The sequence below is a fragment of the Protopterus annectens genome, chromosome 7.part1, assembly GCF_019279795.1.
Source record: "Protopterus annectens isolate FY-2018-M chromosome 7.part1, PAN1.0, whole genome shotgun sequence".
NCBI lineage: Eukaryota > Metazoa > Chordata > Ceratodontiformes > Protopteridae > Protopterus > Protopterus annectens.
Genome location: NC_056740.1, coordinates 417,340,675 through 417,361,777, shown reverse-complemented (window position 1 = coordinate 417,361,777; position 21,103 = coordinate 417,340,675). Strand labels below are relative to the sequence as shown.

At 42.0% G+C, this 21,103-nt stretch overlaps 1 protein-coding gene across 13 annotated transcripts in view; it reads left to right on the top strand.

The window, feature by feature from the left end:
* PBRM1 (polybromo 1) overlaps window positions 1-21,103 on the top strand; it is a 2,726,611-nt gene that overhangs the window by 1,523,862 nt on the left and 1,181,646 nt on the right. For 11 of the 13 annotated variants that reach the window (XM_044078866.1, XM_044078877.1, XM_044078870.1 and 8 more), the window contains one exon: window positions 1,185-1,370. In XM_044078866.1, the coding sequence (XP_043934801.1) occupies window positions 1,185-1,370 (186 nt within the window). The remainder of the gene's footprint in view (window positions 1-1,184; window positions 1,371-21,103) is intronic. The other 2 variants (XM_044078875.1, XM_044078867.1) reach the window with 1 other exon arrangement.

Here is a 21,103-nt window from a genome sequence, read left to right as displayed (position 1 = left end):
TTCCATGTACTGTAATACACCTGTCCACTTGTTATGCAGCCAAATTGTCACCTGTACACCAGCCTGGAGGTTAACCAGATGCTGTTATGTTATACTTGTACTCTTTGCAGGCATCCTCCTTATTATCTACTCAGTCTGGAGAGGGTTGTGGTGCATCATGGGAGGAGGGAAGGAGCTTGAGCAAGCATTAGACTGAAATGTCCCTGAGTGAATGTGTGCCTGCAGTGACCAATTCAAGTATTACAGTACATGGACAAAGAATCAGATGGCTGTATTGTTAATTTCTGACTTGGCTCCCCTCCTTATTCTACAGAGGAGAGACTTATACATTCATTCTGTGATTCACACATCATACTGTTTAAGTATGTGAGGGAGTGAGAGCCTTATCCTGGCAAACATAGGGTGTAAGCCAGAAAGTTTGTCCTGATTGGGAATGTTTCAATTCATAATGCACACAGAGTTAGCATCATACACACCTGTGGGGGCAGTTCAGAGGTTCAGCATATGGGAGGAAACCAAGCAACAAGTGAAAATTGACTCTGAATGACAGTTGGGCAGCTCTGTGCATTCGTTTTCCTGACTTTACTAGTCATATGAGTACTGTTGAGTTAGTGTTAAATAAAAAAAAAAAATACTGGTTACTGTTAATGATTGAAATGGTGTGCTACTTGGGTCTTTTTGCTTATTTGCAGTCTTATGTTTGAATTTCTATGTGCTACTTTGCTTGTAGGCTTTTGTTTTTTTCTAACTCTTCACTTCGCTTTTTGCACAGTTCTTGCACTTGCCTAAACAACTGATTGTGTATATTATCTCTTTCTTCTAACTTTCAGAAGTTACTACCATTGGCTTTCAAGGAAGTCCCTGAGTTAACCAAGTTTGACTTTGGGTTTGTCTAAGCTTGGTGATTTCTAAAGGTGAACAAACTGAATCTGAAAATGTTTCATTAAGAGTCTTCTCTTTCTTTTTCTTTTTCTTTACATAGTTATGACTTTTGTACTAATTGCTTTATATTTTTTATCTTGTGTTATGTTGTAAAGCGCATTGATTACACTATAATCTAAAATCAGGTAAAACTATTAAATATTGGATTTTTTTCTTAGTGAAGTATTAGTATAAATTTACAAAGATTGTTTCCAACTTTATTTTTGTTTAGCTCATTGTTTATTTCATTTCATTTTGACCAGAAGCTGAGAGGAGTGACGAGCCTTATGGAAGTGTTGGCCATTCTGTCTTGCAACGCACTTATAGCCAAGACTGCAGCTTCCGGAACAGCAAGTATCATGTCGGAGATTATGTATATGTGGAACCTTCTGAACCCAACCTACAGCCTCACATAGTCTGCATTGAGAGGCTGTGGGAAGATGCTGCTGGTATGAAGTACTTGTAGTACATTTCTGTAATATGGTCTGTTACATTTTTCCATTAGCATGCAGAACATCTCTTGAGTGTGCCTTCTTTCCATCTGCTGTAAGGTTCGCAGTGTATCTGATTTTTCCAAGGTGGTAGTGTATATTTTACCTGAAACACACTTTATCTACTCTCTCCTCTGTTCAGTATGCTAAACCACCACCTAAACATCCATCCTGCAGCTGTGCTTTTAATACACTGCTCTGCTTACTTAGATAAATTTCAGTCAATTGAAATATATATATGTTTTAGGTGGGAGGTTGGCATAATGGTGAAGGTGTTTACGTTATGAACACAAGGTGCAGGGTTTGATTATCACATGGGGTAATTGGCTATGCTTAAAATGGCCCACAAGGGCAATTAGCCTAGTATGACTCTATGAACCTATGATCTTTAGAGAGTCATTTTAACTGTGAGTCATATATTTGGGTTTTACCCACCTTCTGATTTTCCATGATCTGGCCAGATAATTCTACTGATGACTCTTCTCTTTGAAGACCAGTACACGTCTTCCACCCGATACAGATATCGTATGTTTTGCCGTTTTCCATGCCATCATTTCCTTTGTTCACAGTTTGTACGTATTATAGCATTATTTTTTTTTAAGGGAAATTGGTCTATTGATTTAAAAGATCATAATTTCTCCAGGAAATTGAGCAGTTCTGCTTTTATCATAGAGAAACAATTTCTAATTCCTCTTGTGTTTGTGTTTAAATGTGATTGTGAAAGGCTCATACCTCTTTTCGTATCACCACATCCAGTGCTTGCTTTACAGCCTGAGCATAAGGTAGAATCTTGTCAGTCTTGTCTCAGGGTTAGAAACAACACTGGACTTTGATGATTGAAAATTGCAAAAAAACATTGCTGTGATTAAAAAGTTAGAAAAATCAGTCGAAATAGAAACTGGAGAGAGAATAAACATAAAGTAAAAGTTACTGAGAAGGGAAGAAGTGATTCATTGTTGTTTTCTGAAAAGAATAGGAAATCCTCAGCCTGTTAGATTTACAGTAGCTGGGTTGTGACTGAAGTTGGGGTCATAATGATTCAGCTCTCTTGCCTGTTAATTTAAAAGAATACAAACAGATCCTCAACAAGCAGTGTTGGAGGAGATGCGTTATACTTTATGGCTGCTACAAAAAGAGAATAAAGCTGGTCTCCAAGGAGCATCCACAGATTCCAGTGCTTTGGACTTTTGAAGTAAAACAGACACTTTCCTCTGTACCAGCAAGAGAGCCATCCAGAATTATACTGCAGATGAGAGAGTGAAATGACTGAGCTTATTGTGGTGGGTAAAACCCCAAGAGGTTCTGTTGCTGAAGAAACCTCCACCAGCAGATAACTACATCATTTGTCCTGCCTTATCGCAAGTCTTTCACATTTGTAGTTTGGCAGGATCTACTGTTTCCATGAGGTCACAGAAACAACCCATGTCATCAGGTACAGCAATTCACAGTCCTGTCGTTTAAGTATAGACTTAACCAGAAAGATGTCTTTCTCCAGTGACAAAGAGGGATAAAGCCCCTACTATGACCCAACTGATCAAAGATCATTTCAAAGCTTGGGTATCTGATGGAGCTGGCAGGGGGGAGGGTGAAAAATGACATGGCTCAGCCAGCTTGTCTTTCTTTTGGGTGGGGGGTGCTGGATAATGTGCTTGGATCTGCTTATTGCAGTAGAGTCCCTGTTTACAGGGAAGGCATGTATGTACATCACAGTTGCCTGTTGAATGAAAACACCTTCTGTGTTTTGTGTACAGATGCACACGGGATGCTACGGCCTTAAGGAAAAGCCCCAATCCCTGTATGGTGGATAGCCTTGCCCTGACAGGGAAAGAAATGGGACAGTGGGCTGTTGCCCCAGGAGGAGTGAATGGGCCATTTGAGTGCTTGGAGGGAGACTTGATGGTCTTGGCAGTAGTACACACACACACACACACACACACACACACGAAATGTGTTTATCAGTTCTGTTCCAAGATCGTGGTTACTTTACCAACATTCAGTCACAGCACTTTTTTGACCCTTTTGGACATGTCATATCATGATGCCCCTGTTCTGACTCTCAAACAACTTCTCCTTTGTAATACTTTAAATCCAATGTACAATTTATTTTTGTGGCTACTGACCATGAGACAGCAATGTTGGTTACTGATGTACTCGGAAGTGCGCTGACTACCTTAGGTTCATAGGAAATTACAAGGGTAATGGCTCAAGAGCCATTACAAGCCTAACCAGTTCTACTCAGATTTTCTGTCTCTTTAGGAAAGATAACAAGGGTCAGCAAGTGGGGTTTTGACAGTTTTTACAGATTGCCTCTGTCCATAAGGGACATGGGCACCACCTCAGGAGTGAATTTGCAATTTCTGATCCATTGCTGCAGATTGCACTTAAAGTTGGTCAGGGAGGGACTCTGCTTCATGTAAATAAGAAGCCTATTCCAGAGGAGGGACAATCTCTCGGACACATATCTGCCCCTCCAGCATAATATTTGCATGTCAGAGATCAGGTTTAGATCCTTGGAACAGGTAACCCTCTTGCATTTAGTTATGCAAATATGCAACATTTCCAATAGGACTGGGTCAGAGACTGCCTTTTAGGTTAGGCATATATCACCACCTCCTCAGTAATCTGTAAGAAACTGAATATAGTGATGGGGCTTTTAATTGGTCTGCATGTGACATGTTAGTTATATTGTGCATTTTGTTTGGTGAGGAACCTCTGAGCACGCTCCAACTGTTGGAGGAGCCTGGCGAGGTACATGCCAAAGGATGATTTGTACTCTGTTATTGGTCTGATGAGAGACAACTGCAGTGGTACTATGACATCTTCATATCTGTATGCTGTTCCCTTACTTATAAGCTGAGCCGCAAAGAAAGATTTCCTCACCACTGTCGACTTTAAGTGGTCAAAGTTCAGATTACTTTGAGTACCTAGATCCCTCACCACTGGGTCCACTTTGGGGGGGGGGGTGCTGTCACTGTTGTAATTTGCAAGGGTACATGATTTCCCAAATGGTATTGTTATGCACTTCTTCACATTTAGTTTGAGGCCATGGCTCTGACACCAGTCATTCATCTACATCAGTCCTTTCCTTAGGATATCAATATATTTTGGGAAGTTGGCAATTGCCCCATCTTGCAGTCATCAGCAAACTTCTTCAGCCAAAGTCCATCTGTATTAGCTTTGACATCTGAGAAGTATATCCCAAACAGAAGACCTGGTCTGTGATATTAATAGAACTTGTTGGTGAGATAGATTTGTGTCCCAAAGACTCCCCCATCTGTGGAATACACTCCCTCTCCATGTCAAGCAGAGTACCTCTTTAGCCCTCTTTAAGCGGAAGCCGGATGACTGGATGGGAAACAGAAAATACACCCCTGGGACCCCCTTATGTCCCTGCTGGACAGGGGAAACAGGTGCTGACTTTGAGGGAACATAGTCAAAATTCTTGGCTAGGCTTATAAGGGCCTCCGGGCCAATAGCCTAGTATCATCCTATGAACCTATAAGAAGGCCCACTACTGGGCCCTTTGGTATTCCACTGGTGACTGGTCTCTTGCTGGATGTGGACTCCCCATTCTAATAATGTGTCCTATCCATGAGCCATTTGGCTATCCATCTGGTGACAGAGGTTTATGTTAATGTTGTCAGTTTATTTATAATACTTGAGTGGGGGTATTGTGTCAAATGCCTTCGCCAGGTCAAAGTAGGCAGTAATGCACTGTCTTACCCTCATCTGTGGCCTTTGTGACTTTCTCAAAGAAGTCCACCAGCTTGAGCAGGCAGTACTTGCCCATGACAAAGGCTAACTGGGTTGGGTCTACTGTGTCATCGTTGGTCAGATCTATGATTATCCTTTCCATAGCCTTGCAGATGAGGCTAGTCAGACTTGTGGGTCAGTAGTTTCTTGGGTCAGTTTATGCCCTCCCCCTTGTGCAGAGAGATGATTTTGCTGTCCTCCACTCTACTGGGGCAAAGTCAGTCTGGTGACTGTGGTTAAATAGAGATCCGAGTGGGTCTGCTAGGTCATATTTCAAGCTAATAGGCACCCTGTGATTCTGTCAGGGTCCATCGATGCTATGTTTCTAGCTTTAGAATGTGTAGTGGCAACCAGTTCTTTTGTGATAACAGGCAAAGGAATGGTAGTGGGGAGAGACTGGAGATGATGAGGGGGTGAGATTTGAGCTAAATTTATCTGCCAGCAGATGTGCTATTTTTTCAGGCTGAGTATATGTAGTGCCATCTATAGTCAACTCAGCACATTAAGTATTTCCCTTAAGAGTTTGGACATAACTAAAAAAATGCATTGTGGTTATCTTTTGTTTGGGGGGCTGTTTTATTTTCGTATTTATCTTTCAAGGACTTGACTAGTTCCCTGATTTGCTAGTTGAGACTAATGAAGGACTTTTTCTCTGTTGTGCACCCTCCCATTTACTTCTGGGCAGTAATTTCTACCTTCTGTTGTATAATCTATTTATGCCAGGGGTCCATCACCGTGACTTGTTTTTCCAGCAAGACCTTGGATTAGTTCAGTCAGGTACTGCTGTTTCTATGCTGTTTAAGTGGTTGTGCACTGCATTCATATATACTTCTGCATGGTTCTCCGTGTTTTTGGGGTTGGGGGAGCTTTAAAATCACTTGTGTTATCACTTTAATACAAGGTAATTTTCCTTGGAAAAAGTCTTCAGGCTTTTAGGGTTTGATGCGAGTTCTGCTGTTACATTTATTTCAAAGACCCTTTTATGATCCCATCTTTCCAATGAGGACATTATGCTGGGGGGGAGTGTGCAGTGCTCCCACATGCTTGTACTATTTCAACGGTATTTGAGCCCTTGGTAAAAGTGCAGACCGTTGTACCAGAGTATTTGCATTGACAAAGACCAGGAATCTCTGAGCCTGCATGTTAGTGGTGTATACGTTTCCCAGTTTATGAAGATAGTTAGAATTGCCCATGAGTAGTGTGTTGAGCTGATTAGTAAGTGATACTAGTAACTTCAGATATTGTGGAGTGGTTTTTTATTGTTCATGGTGTGGGACATCTAGCTAGTGAAAATATGGTGGGGGATTTTGCCAGTAGTGAGCTGGTCATGGAGTAGTACAAGCGAGTTATCCTGTTTTTTTATGAAAATGGAAACACCTCCTCCTCTCATTTTTTCCTCTTCAGAGGGTGGTCTGAATGTGTGATAGTCATTGCAGCCATGCACTGCCAGAGTGCTTTCCACAGCCTTGAAATATCTTTGTATAACTGCACAGATGTCAGCATTCTCCAGGGTGAGGAGAGCTTCCAGGGAGTGCAGTTGTTAAGATTCCCAGCACTGAGCAGCAGTGCCTTCAGCTTGGCATTAGAAGAATTTGTAATGTTGGTAGGTCTGTTAGTTTGATACTGCCTAAAAAGGCACTATAGGTTGATTAATGCCTTAGTCAGTATTTGAAAGCCTAGCAGCAACAGGTGCAGACCATCTCTGGCAAAGCAGTGTGGTCTGTCAAGCATGTCGTCCCAGGCCGACAAGTACTAGATCCCCTTGGAATGACACCAGTAGGTAAACGAATTGTTGAAGTCAGTCATTTTCTGTTTTGTATTGTGGTATCATTCTTTGTGAGGATGCTGCTCAATTGCGAGGCTCATACCCACCTGCAACATGTATTTAGAGATGTCAATCACTTCTCTCTTCATGTAGTCTATGGAGGTACATATCTGGTCATTCACATCCACATGGATTATGACTTAGTCGTACTAGTACTTGTGGTTGAGTGACCTGAGTTCCTGCATGATCTGGTAAAGCTTGGCCCCTGACCGCCAACTGACTGACTCTCTTTTTATCCAACCTGTTGAGGGTGACGTCTGTGTGTCTCATGTTGGAATCTCCTATGACCAAAATGTTTGAATGTGTTGTGTTTCGCTTTATGGGCTTGCTTATGGAGATACCGTGATGTGTACTTTTATATGCAGTGGTTAATGTTCACTTGGTTTTGTTTGCATGTGGTTTATGAAGGCAGTATACAAGAGGCTGAGGTTTTGGTCAGTTACTTATGTGTACCACCACATATGCGGGTTTATGTGTTGAGACCTTATTTAGTAAGGGGAGTGATGTGCATGTGCTGACAAACCTGTTTGTCATTTGATTTGTCAGTATGTGAGAGTCGTATCTCAGTTTTCATAGTGTAACTACATCTCTCAAATACTGTTTGCTTTTAAGGATTAAGTGGTTGTCAGTATACATGAGAGAGTTGCTACATTGCCTCAGGATGCCCATGTCCACGAGGCTGGCCTTAAGAGATAGGAAAGTGCCTCTCCATGGTTCCAGGCTTTTTACTGGGGGATTAACCAGTGAGAAGAGTGGGTCGATTTAACTGGGCTGGGATGATTGCACATGGGTGAAGATTGGGTGCTGTACTCTGTGTGCACTGCAGCTATCCAACAAGGGGCTGCTACTCTCCACACAACTCAGATGCCCCTAGAGCATCATGGGAACTGGGAACAGTTGCAAAGTTAGCTATTCTAAGGGAAATTTTAGCTTGGAAGTGTTTGCGCCTATAGAGGGCAGTGCTAACCGCCACTGTGTGGAAAGTAGCCTAGCGCAAACACTGAGCCTATATAGAATCTACAAAACAAGTTTTACAACAGCAAGGCCTAGAGACCAATCAGGAAAAAACACAAATAATCTTTCAACCAGCAGCCCACAACTCAGAGAGTTTTGCTACAGCACATTTCTGCCAAGAGTGTACTCAGAAAACCTTATTAATGTAAAAATGCTGGTTTTGGAGCTCAAGTGAAGGGAAACCACACAATCTAGGTACTACAGTCCTGTAAACCTTGCAGACAGGATGTAATTAAGTACTACAGTAGCAATGTAGACAGTTCAGGTCTGAAACGCTAGTAAAGTGCATGGAATGTAAGAAACACAGGATTCTTATAAAATACAGTAAAAATAATAATCAGAATTGGTTCATAGGTAGGTACTAGGCTATTGGCCCTAGGGTCTATATAAGCCTAGCCAAAAGGTACCCTGGCTTTCGCCACCCAAGAAAATTATTTTCCTGCGCCACTGTTGAGCAGAGCCACAGAAGTGATCCCCGGGGTGAATTTCCTATCTCCCATCCAGTCATCAAGATTTTTCTTGAAGAGTGCTAATGAGATTTGTTTGATATAGATAGGTAGTTTGTTCCAGAGTATGGGAAGTCTCTGGGACAGTAATCTGTCCCTCCAGCATGTTCTGTTTATTGTGGTGACAAGGTTCATGTCCCTAGAGCGTGTAGCTCATAGGGATTGGGATTTCTTAGTGGAGCATGTCTAAAAGCTGTAGGTTTGACATAGCTTTGTCTGTTAGGCTGCATAGGGCATTTGCTTGAGGCCGGTAATCCTCTTTGTGAGGTATTCTGTGGCCTTTCCAGTTGTAGTAGATGTCTTGTGAGGTGCATACCAAAAGGGGCATTGTACTCTATAATGGGTCTAATGAGTGACTAGTAGATGGGAACAATTACCTCTTTTTTCCTGGATGAGAAACCTTTAGTGATGAGGTGTGCCACGTAGAAGGATTTCCTGACTACTGTGGCAGTGTGATTATCACAGGAGAGACTACTGTCCACCTGGGTCCCAATTGCAAAATGATACTTGTTTTTGTTCTTTTAATATTAAGCAGGTAGCTGACCACTGGAAATAGGATACTAAAAATGGTTTAGGCTCCCAGATATTTTTAGCTATAGAACTGATAAATTATCCTTGTAAAGGATGAAAAATTAACTATTTAATTGAAATTTTATTAGATAAACTTGCAGTTCAATTTAGATGCATTGGTTTAGGGGAAGGGCAGATTATAGGTAATATTTATTTTAATACCTAGAAAATCAAGATTTTAGGGATATGACATGCAGTATTGCAGCCTCACAGCAAGAGGTTCTCTGGTTAGATTCTCAGCTTGGGTGCCTTCTGTGTGGAGTCTTCATGTCCTCCCTGTGTTCGAGGGTTTTCTCCAGGTGCTTTGGTTTCTTTCCACATTCCAAAATCATGCAGTAGGTGTACTGGACTCTCTAAATTGGATATGGGTGCCCTGTGTGTACGCACGCCTATGTGTGGAATGGAAGAATTGTGGCAGAGTTAGCAGTCTGAACACTGGCTCTAGATGACTGTCACTGTTGAAGTGACATCCTGGCTGCACGTACAAAACTGGGGAAAAAGAGGTTGGTGATGGATAGTAGCACGTGGTTTTAGATGCAGCAGATTCTTTGTAACACTCAGATGAAGTAGTCAAACCAAGAGCAGCTCTGAGGAATTGCGCACAAACCTGTGCAAACACTGGGCTTACATAGAGTCAGAAAAACAAGTTTTTACAGCAGCAAGGTCTAGCAGCCCTCAGCTCAGATAGGTTTGCTGTTGCTGTAGCACACACCTGCTACAAGAGTGCAATTGGAAAACCCATTAATGTAAAAATGCCGGTTTTAGAGCTCAAGTGCAGGGAAACCTCACAATCTGAATAATACAGTCCTGTAAAACTAGGGGAGACAATGTAATTAAGCTGCAGTGGAAACAGTTGAGCTTTGTTTAGCTCTGCTAAAGTGCGACAAATGTTACGAATGTAGATGTTTATGAAATACAATAAAAATAATCAGCATGTGCAGGATGATACTTATTTTCATTCTTTTAGCGAAGGCTGGCTTTAGATGCAGCAGAGTTTGGGTCTGAAATGATTTTAATATCTCTAAGCTGAGCAGCCAAAGAAGACTCAAAACACTGCGCCCACACCCAGTCCTCTTTTATTTTTTTACACTTTTTTTTTTTTTTTTTTTATTAGAGATAAGTGAAGACATTACCATCTCTGTTGGTATAGGGGATGAAGTCCTAACTGTGATCCAGGTGACTATCAGTTAGATGCCTGGGCAATGCTTGTACTGAGGCCAGGGAAAGAAATTAAAACAATGTCCACTTTTCAAGTGCCTTTATTAACTTCATAGGTGGATGAATGACATGGTTACATCTACAGCTATATTAAAGAAAATGATTTTACATTTTTTCATTAAATTCATGAATTATACGTATATGTTTTTTTATTTTGACAGTTTATCACTCTCTCTAATATTACATAAATTGCTCAGTCTTACCTTCCCTCAAATTTCTCTCCTCCTGACCATTATTCTGCATGTATTCTTCCCATAAATTCCATGTATTTCTATGTAATTTACTCCTTCCTATTCTAAACACAGGCTGCTTCCGACTCCCACGTGGAGACATCTAAGGCCTCTGGAAACTCAACATATTGGGCCTACGGAAACTAATCCCTCAGATGGGTCCGGAGCCGCTGAGCAGGCATCGGCTTCTGAGGGTGTTTTCAGACCTTCACAACTTACCATTAAAACAACAGCCAAGGCAAAGGTACCATTAAAGACAAATAAACAATTACAGCATTCTCCTGGACAGTCCTCCATGCCTAAGAAACAGATGCTTAAAATGGCCAAAGACCTCATTACTCTAATCAGGGGTTCCCATCCCCCTCCTGAGAAAAGGCCTAGGCAGGATACAGACTATGATTCCTCTGATCAGGTTTCCATTTCCTCTGATTCCTCTTCAGACCAGGGATACTCTCTACCCCCCTATGAGGACTCAGATGCTGAAGAATCTATCCCTTCAGCCTCTCCTCCTGAGGATTATTCTTTTGGGGAAACTTTACATACAGTGAGGGAGCATTTCCACTGGGAAAGTCAGGATTACTCAGAATCCAAGAAAAGGCTCAGGGATTTCCTTTTATTGCCTCAGCACAGCCCCCTGGCTATTCCGCCTGTGCTAGATATTGTGGATGATGTGTTCTCTGAATCCAGCCTATCTCCTGATTCTTTGCCACCTGCTCCAGCCAAGTCAGATAGGTATTATAGAGTCCCTGACTCTCACAAGTTTCTTTACAAAAACCCTTCTGCTGATCCAGAAACTATTTCCCAGGGTCCAAAAGGGATTAAGGCTTCCATTGCAAAAAATCCAGTACCCTCTGACAGAGATTCCAGAGCTTTTGATAGATGGGGGAAGAAAGCATACACTTCTGCAACTTTAGCAGTAAGAGCTTTAAATTGCCAGTTTCACATGATTAAGTACCAACAATATTTAATGGCTCAGTTAAAACAGAAAATGCTTGCAAGCTCAGAAGCTCCTAATTGTAAAGAAATGCAGGATTTATTGCATGTAGTTGAACAGGTGGGAAAACATACTCTGCAATGTGGTTTCGATTCTTTAGAGGCCTCTTGTAGAGCCGCAGTTACAGGTTCTGTGATTCGAAGACATGCTTGGTTAAAAGAACAGAGTTTACCTGATCATGTTAAGGCAAAATTATTGGATGCTCCTTTACAGCATGATACCTTGCTTGGTGTTAAGGCAGAAGAGGTGTTAAAGAAAATGGAGGATAAAGCTAAATCTATGCAAACAGTCAAGGATTTCTTACAGGTATAGCCACCTCGGTTTAACAGAAATTGGCCAACAAAGAATTGGTCCTTTCCAGTGTCAGACAGGCCACAGAGAGGCAGATACAGACGCCCAAGAGGCAGATCTCAACCCCAAGCCTCAAACAGACAACGACAGTGGGGCACCTCAACCCCAAAAGGAGGTGAGGACAAGTCCCAACCTTACAGGAAACAGTCACAATGACTTTCCCCTTCGTACGCCAAACACATCCCTTTTGGAAGCCCCCCTTAGGGGGAAAACTAGCACTTTTTTCTCAAAACTGGCAAACAATCACCCAAGACAAATGGGTTCTGAATATTGTGTCTCAAGGTTACAGGTTCCACTTTCATACTTTACCAAGGCTAAAAGGAATGCCAGACCTGCCACAAAATCAATGGACAGAGGCACAAAAACAAATTTCAGCCCTCATGGACAAGAGAGCTATTCAAAAAGTACCACAACAGGAACAAGGACAAGGATTTTACTCAAGACTCTTCCTGGTCCCCAGAAAGGACAAGGCCTGGAGGCCCATACTAGACCTTTCAATTCTGAATACTTACCTGGATATTCCGAAATTCAAAATGTTGACATTACAGCAGTTTCTACCCATGCTGGACAAGAAGGCTTGGCTTGTTACTCTGGACCTCAGAGGCATACCTGCATGTCCCTGTCAGACAAAATTGCAGAAGATAAATCCGATTCAAAGCTGGTACAATGCACTACCAATTCTCTGCACTGCCCTTTGGCTTATCTACTGTGCCCAGGGTCTTCACAAAGTGCCTGGCACCAGTAATTGCATTTTGCAGACAAAAAGGCATTCAAATATATCCATACCTGGACGACTGCTCATTCAAGCAGAGACAAAAGACATTCTTCTACAGCATCTGGTGTTTGTAAAAAGGTTGCTAATTTCTCTGGGGTACACAGTAAACGAAAAGAAGTCAAAACTAGTGCCCTTGCAACAGATTATATTCCTGGGTGCCAGCTTAAATACAACGGCCCAGATGGCTTACCTCACGCCAGACAGACAAGTTCAACTAACTCAATATTTTCAATTATTGGCAAAAAAGTCCCATCTCCCTACAAGAAAAATTCTGCAGGCCCTGGGATTCATGGCATCCTGCATACTACTAATACCATATGCCAGATTGCATATGAGGAAATTACAATGGTACCTAAAAAGTGTTTGGACTCACTCTCACAGTTTAGAAGCAGTAATACCAATGATTCCCTGCCTACAACAGGAGTTTCGATGGTGGGCACAGGCATGTCACCTAAACAAGGGTCAGCCTTTTACCCAACCCAGAGCCAGGCAAACTCTAACAACAGATGCTTCGGATTACGCCTGGGGAGCACACATGGCAGGAAAATGCATTCAGGGCAAGTGGACCACAGACCAGATGCATCTTCACATCAATCAAAAAGAGATGTTGGCTGTTCAAAATGCCCTAACAGCTTTCAAGAACCTTCTACATCCAGGACAATTATTACTAACGACAGAACACCACAGTAATGTGGTACATAAACAAGCAAGGGGGCACTCATTCTTAACCCCTATGCAGTAAAAGCCATGACCTTGTGGAACACAGCTCTAACGTATCAAGTTCACCTGTAAGCACAATTCCTGCCAGGAAAGAAAAATACTCTGGCAGATGATCTAAGCAGAAATATCATGGACCCTCACGAATGGAAATTGAATCCACAAATCTCCAGCATGGTAACGCAAAAGTGGGGATGCCCAGACATAGATCTTTTTGCCTCCCCACTGAATTGCCAACTACAAAAATTCTGCACAAGGACTTATCACAAACAAGCATGGAAAGTGGATGCTCTTTTGTTCAGCTGGAAAAACCTAAAAGTGTATGCCTTCCCACCACTGCCTCTCCTTTCAAAGGTACTCCTAAAAGCCAGGCAAGATAAACCACAGATGATCCTGATTGCTCCAGACTGGACACGCCAGCACTGGTACCCTATCTTAAGGAACTTGGCTCAAGGCCCACCATGGATTTTGCCTCAAATTCCACACCTTCTGACTCAACAAAACAATCAGATCTTGCACGGTCAGCTCAAAACCCTAAACCAGGCTGCATGGCAGATACATTAGTCAAACAGGCAACACCTCCCTCTAAAGCTGTTATTGATGTCATTTTGGAGGCCAGGAGGCCTAGCACCAGGAAAGCTTACTCAGAAAAATGGAAAAGATTCTGCGCCTGAAACCAGGCTCAAAGCCTTGATCCTCTTGTTCCAAACATTCCTCGGATTTTACAATACTTAACTGAGATGCTGGACAGAGGCCTATTCTTCTCATTAATTAAGATCCACGCCTTTGCCATTTCAGCACATTACAACACGGATCCTCCTTTATTCTCTCATCCCTTGCTAAAGCAGTACCTCAGAGGGGCTAAAAACATAAGACCGCCCCGGAGAGCACCAACACCAACTTGGGACCTCAATTTCGTTTTGGAAAAACTGACCATACCACCTTTTGAGCCAGCCAATACAGCCGATCTAAAATTTTTATCATGGAAAACAGCTCTGCTCCTGGCAGTAACTTCAGCACGAAGAGTCTCAGAGCTACAGGCATTAATGGCAGTGGAACCTTTTATAATTTTTCATCAGGACAGGGTATCTTTAGGACAAACCCTACCTTTATGCCAAAGGTGGTATCTAGCGTGGCTCTTAACCAAACCATCCATTTGCCAACTTTTTATCCAAACCCCCGGAATAAAGGGGAGAAACTTCTGCATTCTTTGGATATACACAGACAGCTATGCTTCTACTTGGACAAAACAAAAGCTTTCAGGAAAACTGAGCAACTGTTTGTAGCATATGCTGCAGGATCACAGGGCAAGGCTATCTCAAAGCAGACTATATCCAAATGGATAGGACACTGTATTCAGTACTGCTACACACAGCATGGAAAATCAGTCCCAAATAACATTAGGCCACATTCCACCAGGACAACAGCCACTTCAACAGCCTTTCTCAGAGGAGTACCTACCAAGGAAATTTTGGAGGCTGCAACTTGGAGTTCAGTGCACACCTTTACCAACCAACCTGCCTCTTTACTCTAAATCCAGAGCAGGATTTGCCACTGCAGTTCTGCAGGGCCTCATAGCCAATCCTAACTCTTTATAGACCAGCCACCCAACCTTAGCTTTGGGATTCTACCCTAGTGTAATGGCTGCAGCAGTGTAACACGATTAACATAGTACAGTTTTGTACCTACCATAAATGTAGATGTTCGAGTGTTCACACTGCTGCAGTCCAGGTTACCCTCCCTCCATCCCCGCTGAACTAGCTGGACTTTCCTATACCTTTCTATCCTATACAACCTGTGTGGTGTATTTGCTTGTAACTGAAGGTATTGTTTTTATTTTATATATATATATATATATAATATGTTTTTGATTAGCAATATGTATTGCCTACCTACTAGGGGGCACTTGACATATGGGGCAAGAAAAACTGAAGAAAATGGCGTTGGATGCATCTTATATACCCCTGGCGCACTGACATCAGGGAAGAAGCGACGGCAACCGATGCCGGACCAAGACTTTGGAACTCTGGCCGACTACGGGACCACCTGACGGCAGGATAACCCAAGTGTAATGACTGCAGCAGTGTGAACACTCGAACATCTACATTTATGGTAGGTACAAAACTGTACTTTACCAGATCATGTTAAAGCAAAATTATTGGATGCACCTTTACAGCAGGATGTGTTGTTTGGAGTTAAGGCAGAAGAGGTATTAAAGAAAATGGAGGATAAGGCAAAATCTATGCAAACGGTAAAGGATTTCCTACAGGGTCAGCCACCAAGATTTAGCAGAAATTGGCCAACAAAGAATTGGTCCTTTCCGGCTACAGACAGACCTCAAATGGGCAGGTACAGATGTCAGAGAGGTAGAGGTCAACCACAAAGTCCTTACAGGCCTCGACAATAGGGTGCACCAGGCCAGAAAGAAGGGGAAGACAGGCCCCAACCATATAAAAAGCAGCCTCAATGACTTCCATTACAGCTGCCAAACAACTTTCTCTTGGCAGCCCCCTTGGGAGGAAAACTAGCACTTTTCTATCACAATTGGCATTGGATCACCAAAGACAAATGGGTTCTCAACATTGTATCTCAAGGTTACATGTTCCACTTTCACTCTCTGCCAAGGTTAAAAGGAATGCCAAATCTGCCACCAAATCAATGGGCAGAGGCTCAAAAACAAATTACAGCACTCATGGAAATGAGAGCTATTCAAGAGGTACCACCACAAGAGCAAGGACAAGGATTTTATTCAAGACTCTTTCTGGTTCCCAGAAAGGACAAAGCCTGGAGGCCCATTCTGGATCTTTCTTCTCTAAACACTTACCTGGATGTTCCGAAATTCAAAATGTTGACACTTCAGCAGCTTCTTCCCATGCTGGGCAAGAAAGCTTGGCTCGTGACCTTGGACCTCAAGGAGGCATACCTGCATATCCCTATCAGACAAAACTGCAGAAGATACCTCAGATTCATAGCAGGTTCAATGCACTATCAATTGTCTGCACTGCCCTTTGGCTTATCTACTGCGCCCAGGGTCTTCACAAAGTGCCTGGTACCAGTAATTGCATTTTTCAGACAGAAAGGAATTCAAATTTATCCGTACCTGGATGACTGCCTGATTCAAGCAGAGAGCAAGGACATTCTTCTAGAGAATCTGGCGTTTGTAAAACAATTATTAAGTTGCCTGGGGTACACAGTAAACAAGAAGAAATCAAAACTAGTGCCCTCACAAGAGATAATATTCCTGGGTGCCAGCTTGAACACAATGGCTCAGATGGCTTATCTCACGCCAGACAAGCAAGGACGACTGACTCAATACTTTCAATTGATGGCAACAAAAACCCAACTCCCTGCAAGAAAAATTCTGCAGGCCTTGGGTTACATGGCATCTTGCATACTACTAATTCCATATGCCAGACTGCATATGAGGAAACTACAATGGTACCTAAAGAGTGTATGGTCTCAACACTGTCAAAGTTTGGAAACAGTTATACCACTAATTCTTTGCCTTCAACAGGAGTTTCGATGGTAGGCTCAAGCTTGTCACCTCAACAAGGGACAGCCTTTTACTCAACCCACAGCCAGGCAAACACTGACAACAGATTCATCGGATTACGCCTGGGGAGCACACATGGCAGGAAAATGTATTCAGGGCAAGTGGCCCGCAGAACAAAGGCATCTTCACATCAAAAAGAGATGTTAGCTGTACAGAATGCCCTTATAGCTTTCAAGGACCTGTTGCATCCAGGACAATTATTACTAAAAACAGACAACACCACAGTTATGTGGTACATAAACAAGCAAGGGGGCACTCACTCCTACCCCCTCTGCAGACAAGCCATGACCTTGTGGAACACAGCTCTAAACTATCAAGTTCATCTGCAAGCACAATTCCTGCCAGGAGAGAAAAACACACTGGCAGACGACTTAAGCAGAAACATCATGGATCCCCACGAATGGGAATTTAATCCACAAATATTCAGAATGATAACACAGAAATGGAGGTGCCCAGACATAGATCTGTTTGCATCCCCAATGAACTGCCAGCTACAGAAATTCTGCACAAGGAGTTACCATCCACAAGCATGGAAAGTCGATGCCCTCTCATTCAGCTGGAAAAACCTACAAGTATACGCTTTCCCTCCACTACCTCTCCTTCCAAAGGTTCTCATAAAAGCCAGGCAAGAAGAGCCAAAGATGATCCTGATTGCTCCAGACTGGCCATGCCAGCACTGGTACCCAATCTTAAAGAATTTAGCACAAGAACCACCCTGGATATTGCCTCAAATCCCACATCTGCTGACTCAGCACAACAATCAGATACTTCACAGTCAGGTAAAGACCTTAAACCTAGCTGCATGGAAAATTCCTTAGTCAAGCAAGCAATGCCTCTCTCCAAAGCTGTTATGGATGTCATTCTGGAGGCCAGAAGGCCTAGTACCAGGAAAGCCTATTCGGATAAATGGAAGAGATTCTGTGCCTGGAACCAGGCCCACATCCTTGCCCCTCTTGTCCCAAACATTCCTCGGATTCTACAATATTTAACTGAGATGCTGGACAAAGGACTCTCTTTTTCATCCATCAAGGTTCACGCCTCTGCCATCTGTGCTCATTACAACACGGATCCTCCAATTTTCTCTAATCTGTTGCTAAAACAGTACCTCAGAGGGGCTAAAAAACATAAGACTGCCCCGTAGAGCACATACTCCAACTTAGGACCTCAACTTTATTTTGGAAAAATTAACTTTACCTCCCGTTGAGCCAGCTAACACAGCAGAATTAAAATATATTTCTTGGAAAACTGCTCTGCTCCTGGCAATAACATCAGCTCGAAGAGTTTCAGAATTACAGGCACTAATGGCAGTGGAACCTTTCCTCATTTTCCACCATGACAGGGTGTCCTTAAGAACTAACTCTATGTTTATGCCAAAGGTGGTTTCAAGTGTGGCTATAAACCAAACTATTCACTTGCCAACTTTTTATCCAAAACCACAGAATAAAGGGGAGAGACTACTGCATTCTTTGGATATTCACAGGCAGTTACGCTTCTACTTGGACAAAACCAAAGCTTTCAGAAAATCTGAGCAATTACCGGTAGCATATGCTGCAGGAGCACAGGGAAAAGCCATTTCAAAACAGACTATTTCAAAATGGATAGGACATTGCATACGTTTCTGCTACACACACCATGGGAAACCTATACCTAGCAGCATTAGATCTCACTCCGCCAGGGCAACAGCCACTTCAGCTGCCTACCTCAGAGGAGTGCCTACCAAGGACATTTTGGAAGCAGCAACATGGAGTTCTGTGCATACCTTCACCAAGCATTACCATCTGCCTTTATACTCTAAATCCAGAGCTGGCTTCACCACTGCTGTACTGCAGGGCCTTATAGCCACTCCTAATGCCTTATAAAACCAACCACCCTACCTCAGCTTTGGGATTCTACCCAAGTGTAATGACTGCAGCAGTGTAACATGATGAACATAGTACAGTTTTGTACCTACCATAAATGTAGATGTTCGAGTGTATACACTGCTGCAGTCCAGGTTACCCTCCCTCCTTCCCCTCTTACTTGCTGGTACGTACCTATATGTTCTACCCTTTACTACCTATGGGCAGTACTTGCTGGTAACTAAAAGTTGTTGCTTGCTTTTCCTATCTATGTTTAATTAGCAATTTGAATTGCCTATCCATTTGGGGGCACCTGACATCTGGGGCAAGAAAAACTGAAGAAAATGGCGTCTGCTGCATCTTATATACCCCTTTCGCACTGACGTCAGGGAGGAGGCGACAGCAACCGACACTGGACCAAGACTTTGGAACTCAGGCCGACTGCGGGACCGCCTGACGGCAGGATAACCCAAGTGTAATGACTGCAGCAGTGTTTACACTCGAACATCTACATTTATGGTAGGTACAAAACTGTACTTTCCTGTCTACATGAGGAAAGATTCTGTGAAGTCTGCTAGGGGTACAAAAATACCTTTGCAAACACTTCATGGAAAATCTTCTGTACTTTGTTGCATATGTGGGAGTCCTGCAGAGTTCATCTGACTGTTACTTTGTAAATTGCCTTTCCCGTTTCTCTTCACAGTCTTTTGTAATCTCTTCTGATTGATTCTTAAAGTTATGATGTATTCTGTATGCCCTAATATCCCTTTTTAATAGCAGCTTATTTTCTAGACTCAACCCCTATCCCTTCCTCTTTACTTGTACTCTGTTATAAATCCATCAAAGGGAAGGCAGATCCAAATGTTGTCATGGTCTCATCCCACTCTTACCTTTCCTTTCATAGTAATTTGTTTCTAAAACTTTGGTTTACTTCGGACTTCAAAGATGATATAAACAATAACCTACTAAGTACATGGACTAGTATTCAAAACGATATTGATAGATGGAAGAACATCAATATATGTCTGCTGTCAAAAGCTAGTGTTGTCAAGACGAATTTTCTACCAAGAATACTCTTTCAATTAAATGCTACTTTTTCAAATATTCCCCAAAACTTCTTCATTGCCATGGAAAAAGCTATATCAAGAGTCTTATGGTATCCCAAATCTACCAGAATTAAATATGGAAAACTTGTACTCGCCAAAGATAAGGGGGGATTGGGGTTGCCTGATTTTAAGCTTTACTATAGTATGATTACTGTCTGCAGACTAATACAAATAATAAACTATGACTCGTATATAAATACTTGGACACCCCAGTGGACCAAAATCTGGTATGAACAGTTGAAATCCCTTGGCTATAATATCACATCCCTACCATTCTTGAATTTAAACCAGGCTAGCATATACACGAAGAATCTATACCCACTAATTAAAAACATGATTCTTACAACACAGAAACTATTTAAATCATTGCAGTTAGCTGACGCTTTTGCCCTTATACAACCGTTACACCTAAATCCTAATCTACTAATAAATAATAAACCTGTAACTCTAACAAACTACCCCCTGATAAAAGACTACATAATATGGGATATATACCAATGGAAAGACTCTAACACGGGGCAAATGAGACATGAACTCAAACTTCCTAAGAAATATAGTATTATCCTTAACCAACTTCAGCATCTTATAAATTCTCATAAATACACACGGTCTTACAGAACATAAATTTAGTTAAATTAATAATTGAAAATCTTGCGATTAAAGGGAAAATAATTTCTAGGACGTATAAAATTGTAATGAGCGCAAAACATCAGAATTCCTTATTATTTTCAAACTATTGGCAAATGAAAAATCAGTCACTGACTGAAGAAAATTTTTTTATTTATTTTATTTATCATTTGTTGACCGGGAAAGTCCGACTAGGTTCCACAGAGCCTGTTTTCAGCGGAGGCCCGGGGAGAAATGCTCCAGATAATAAGAAACTAGCCATTGAAAATACAATCAAATTAATTCCTTTTAAGAAGCTGTTATATACACAAATTATGGTAAATAACGATCTGTGTTATACCTTATCTAAATTAAAGTCAATCCTAACTTTTCGCCTATATGTCCCCATTGTCCGGATCAAACAGCTGATATTTTACATGTCATGTGGAACTGTACTAAGATACACAACTTGTGGTGTTCCATGAGAGTAAGATTAGAGAAGATGGGATATGAAAAATCAACCCTTACATGGGAGACAGCTATAGTGCACATTAACATCAGCCAACTTCCAAAAATATTAAAAATGTCTTTATTACGATGTGTGCCGTTATTAAATTCTTTATTACAAAGAATTG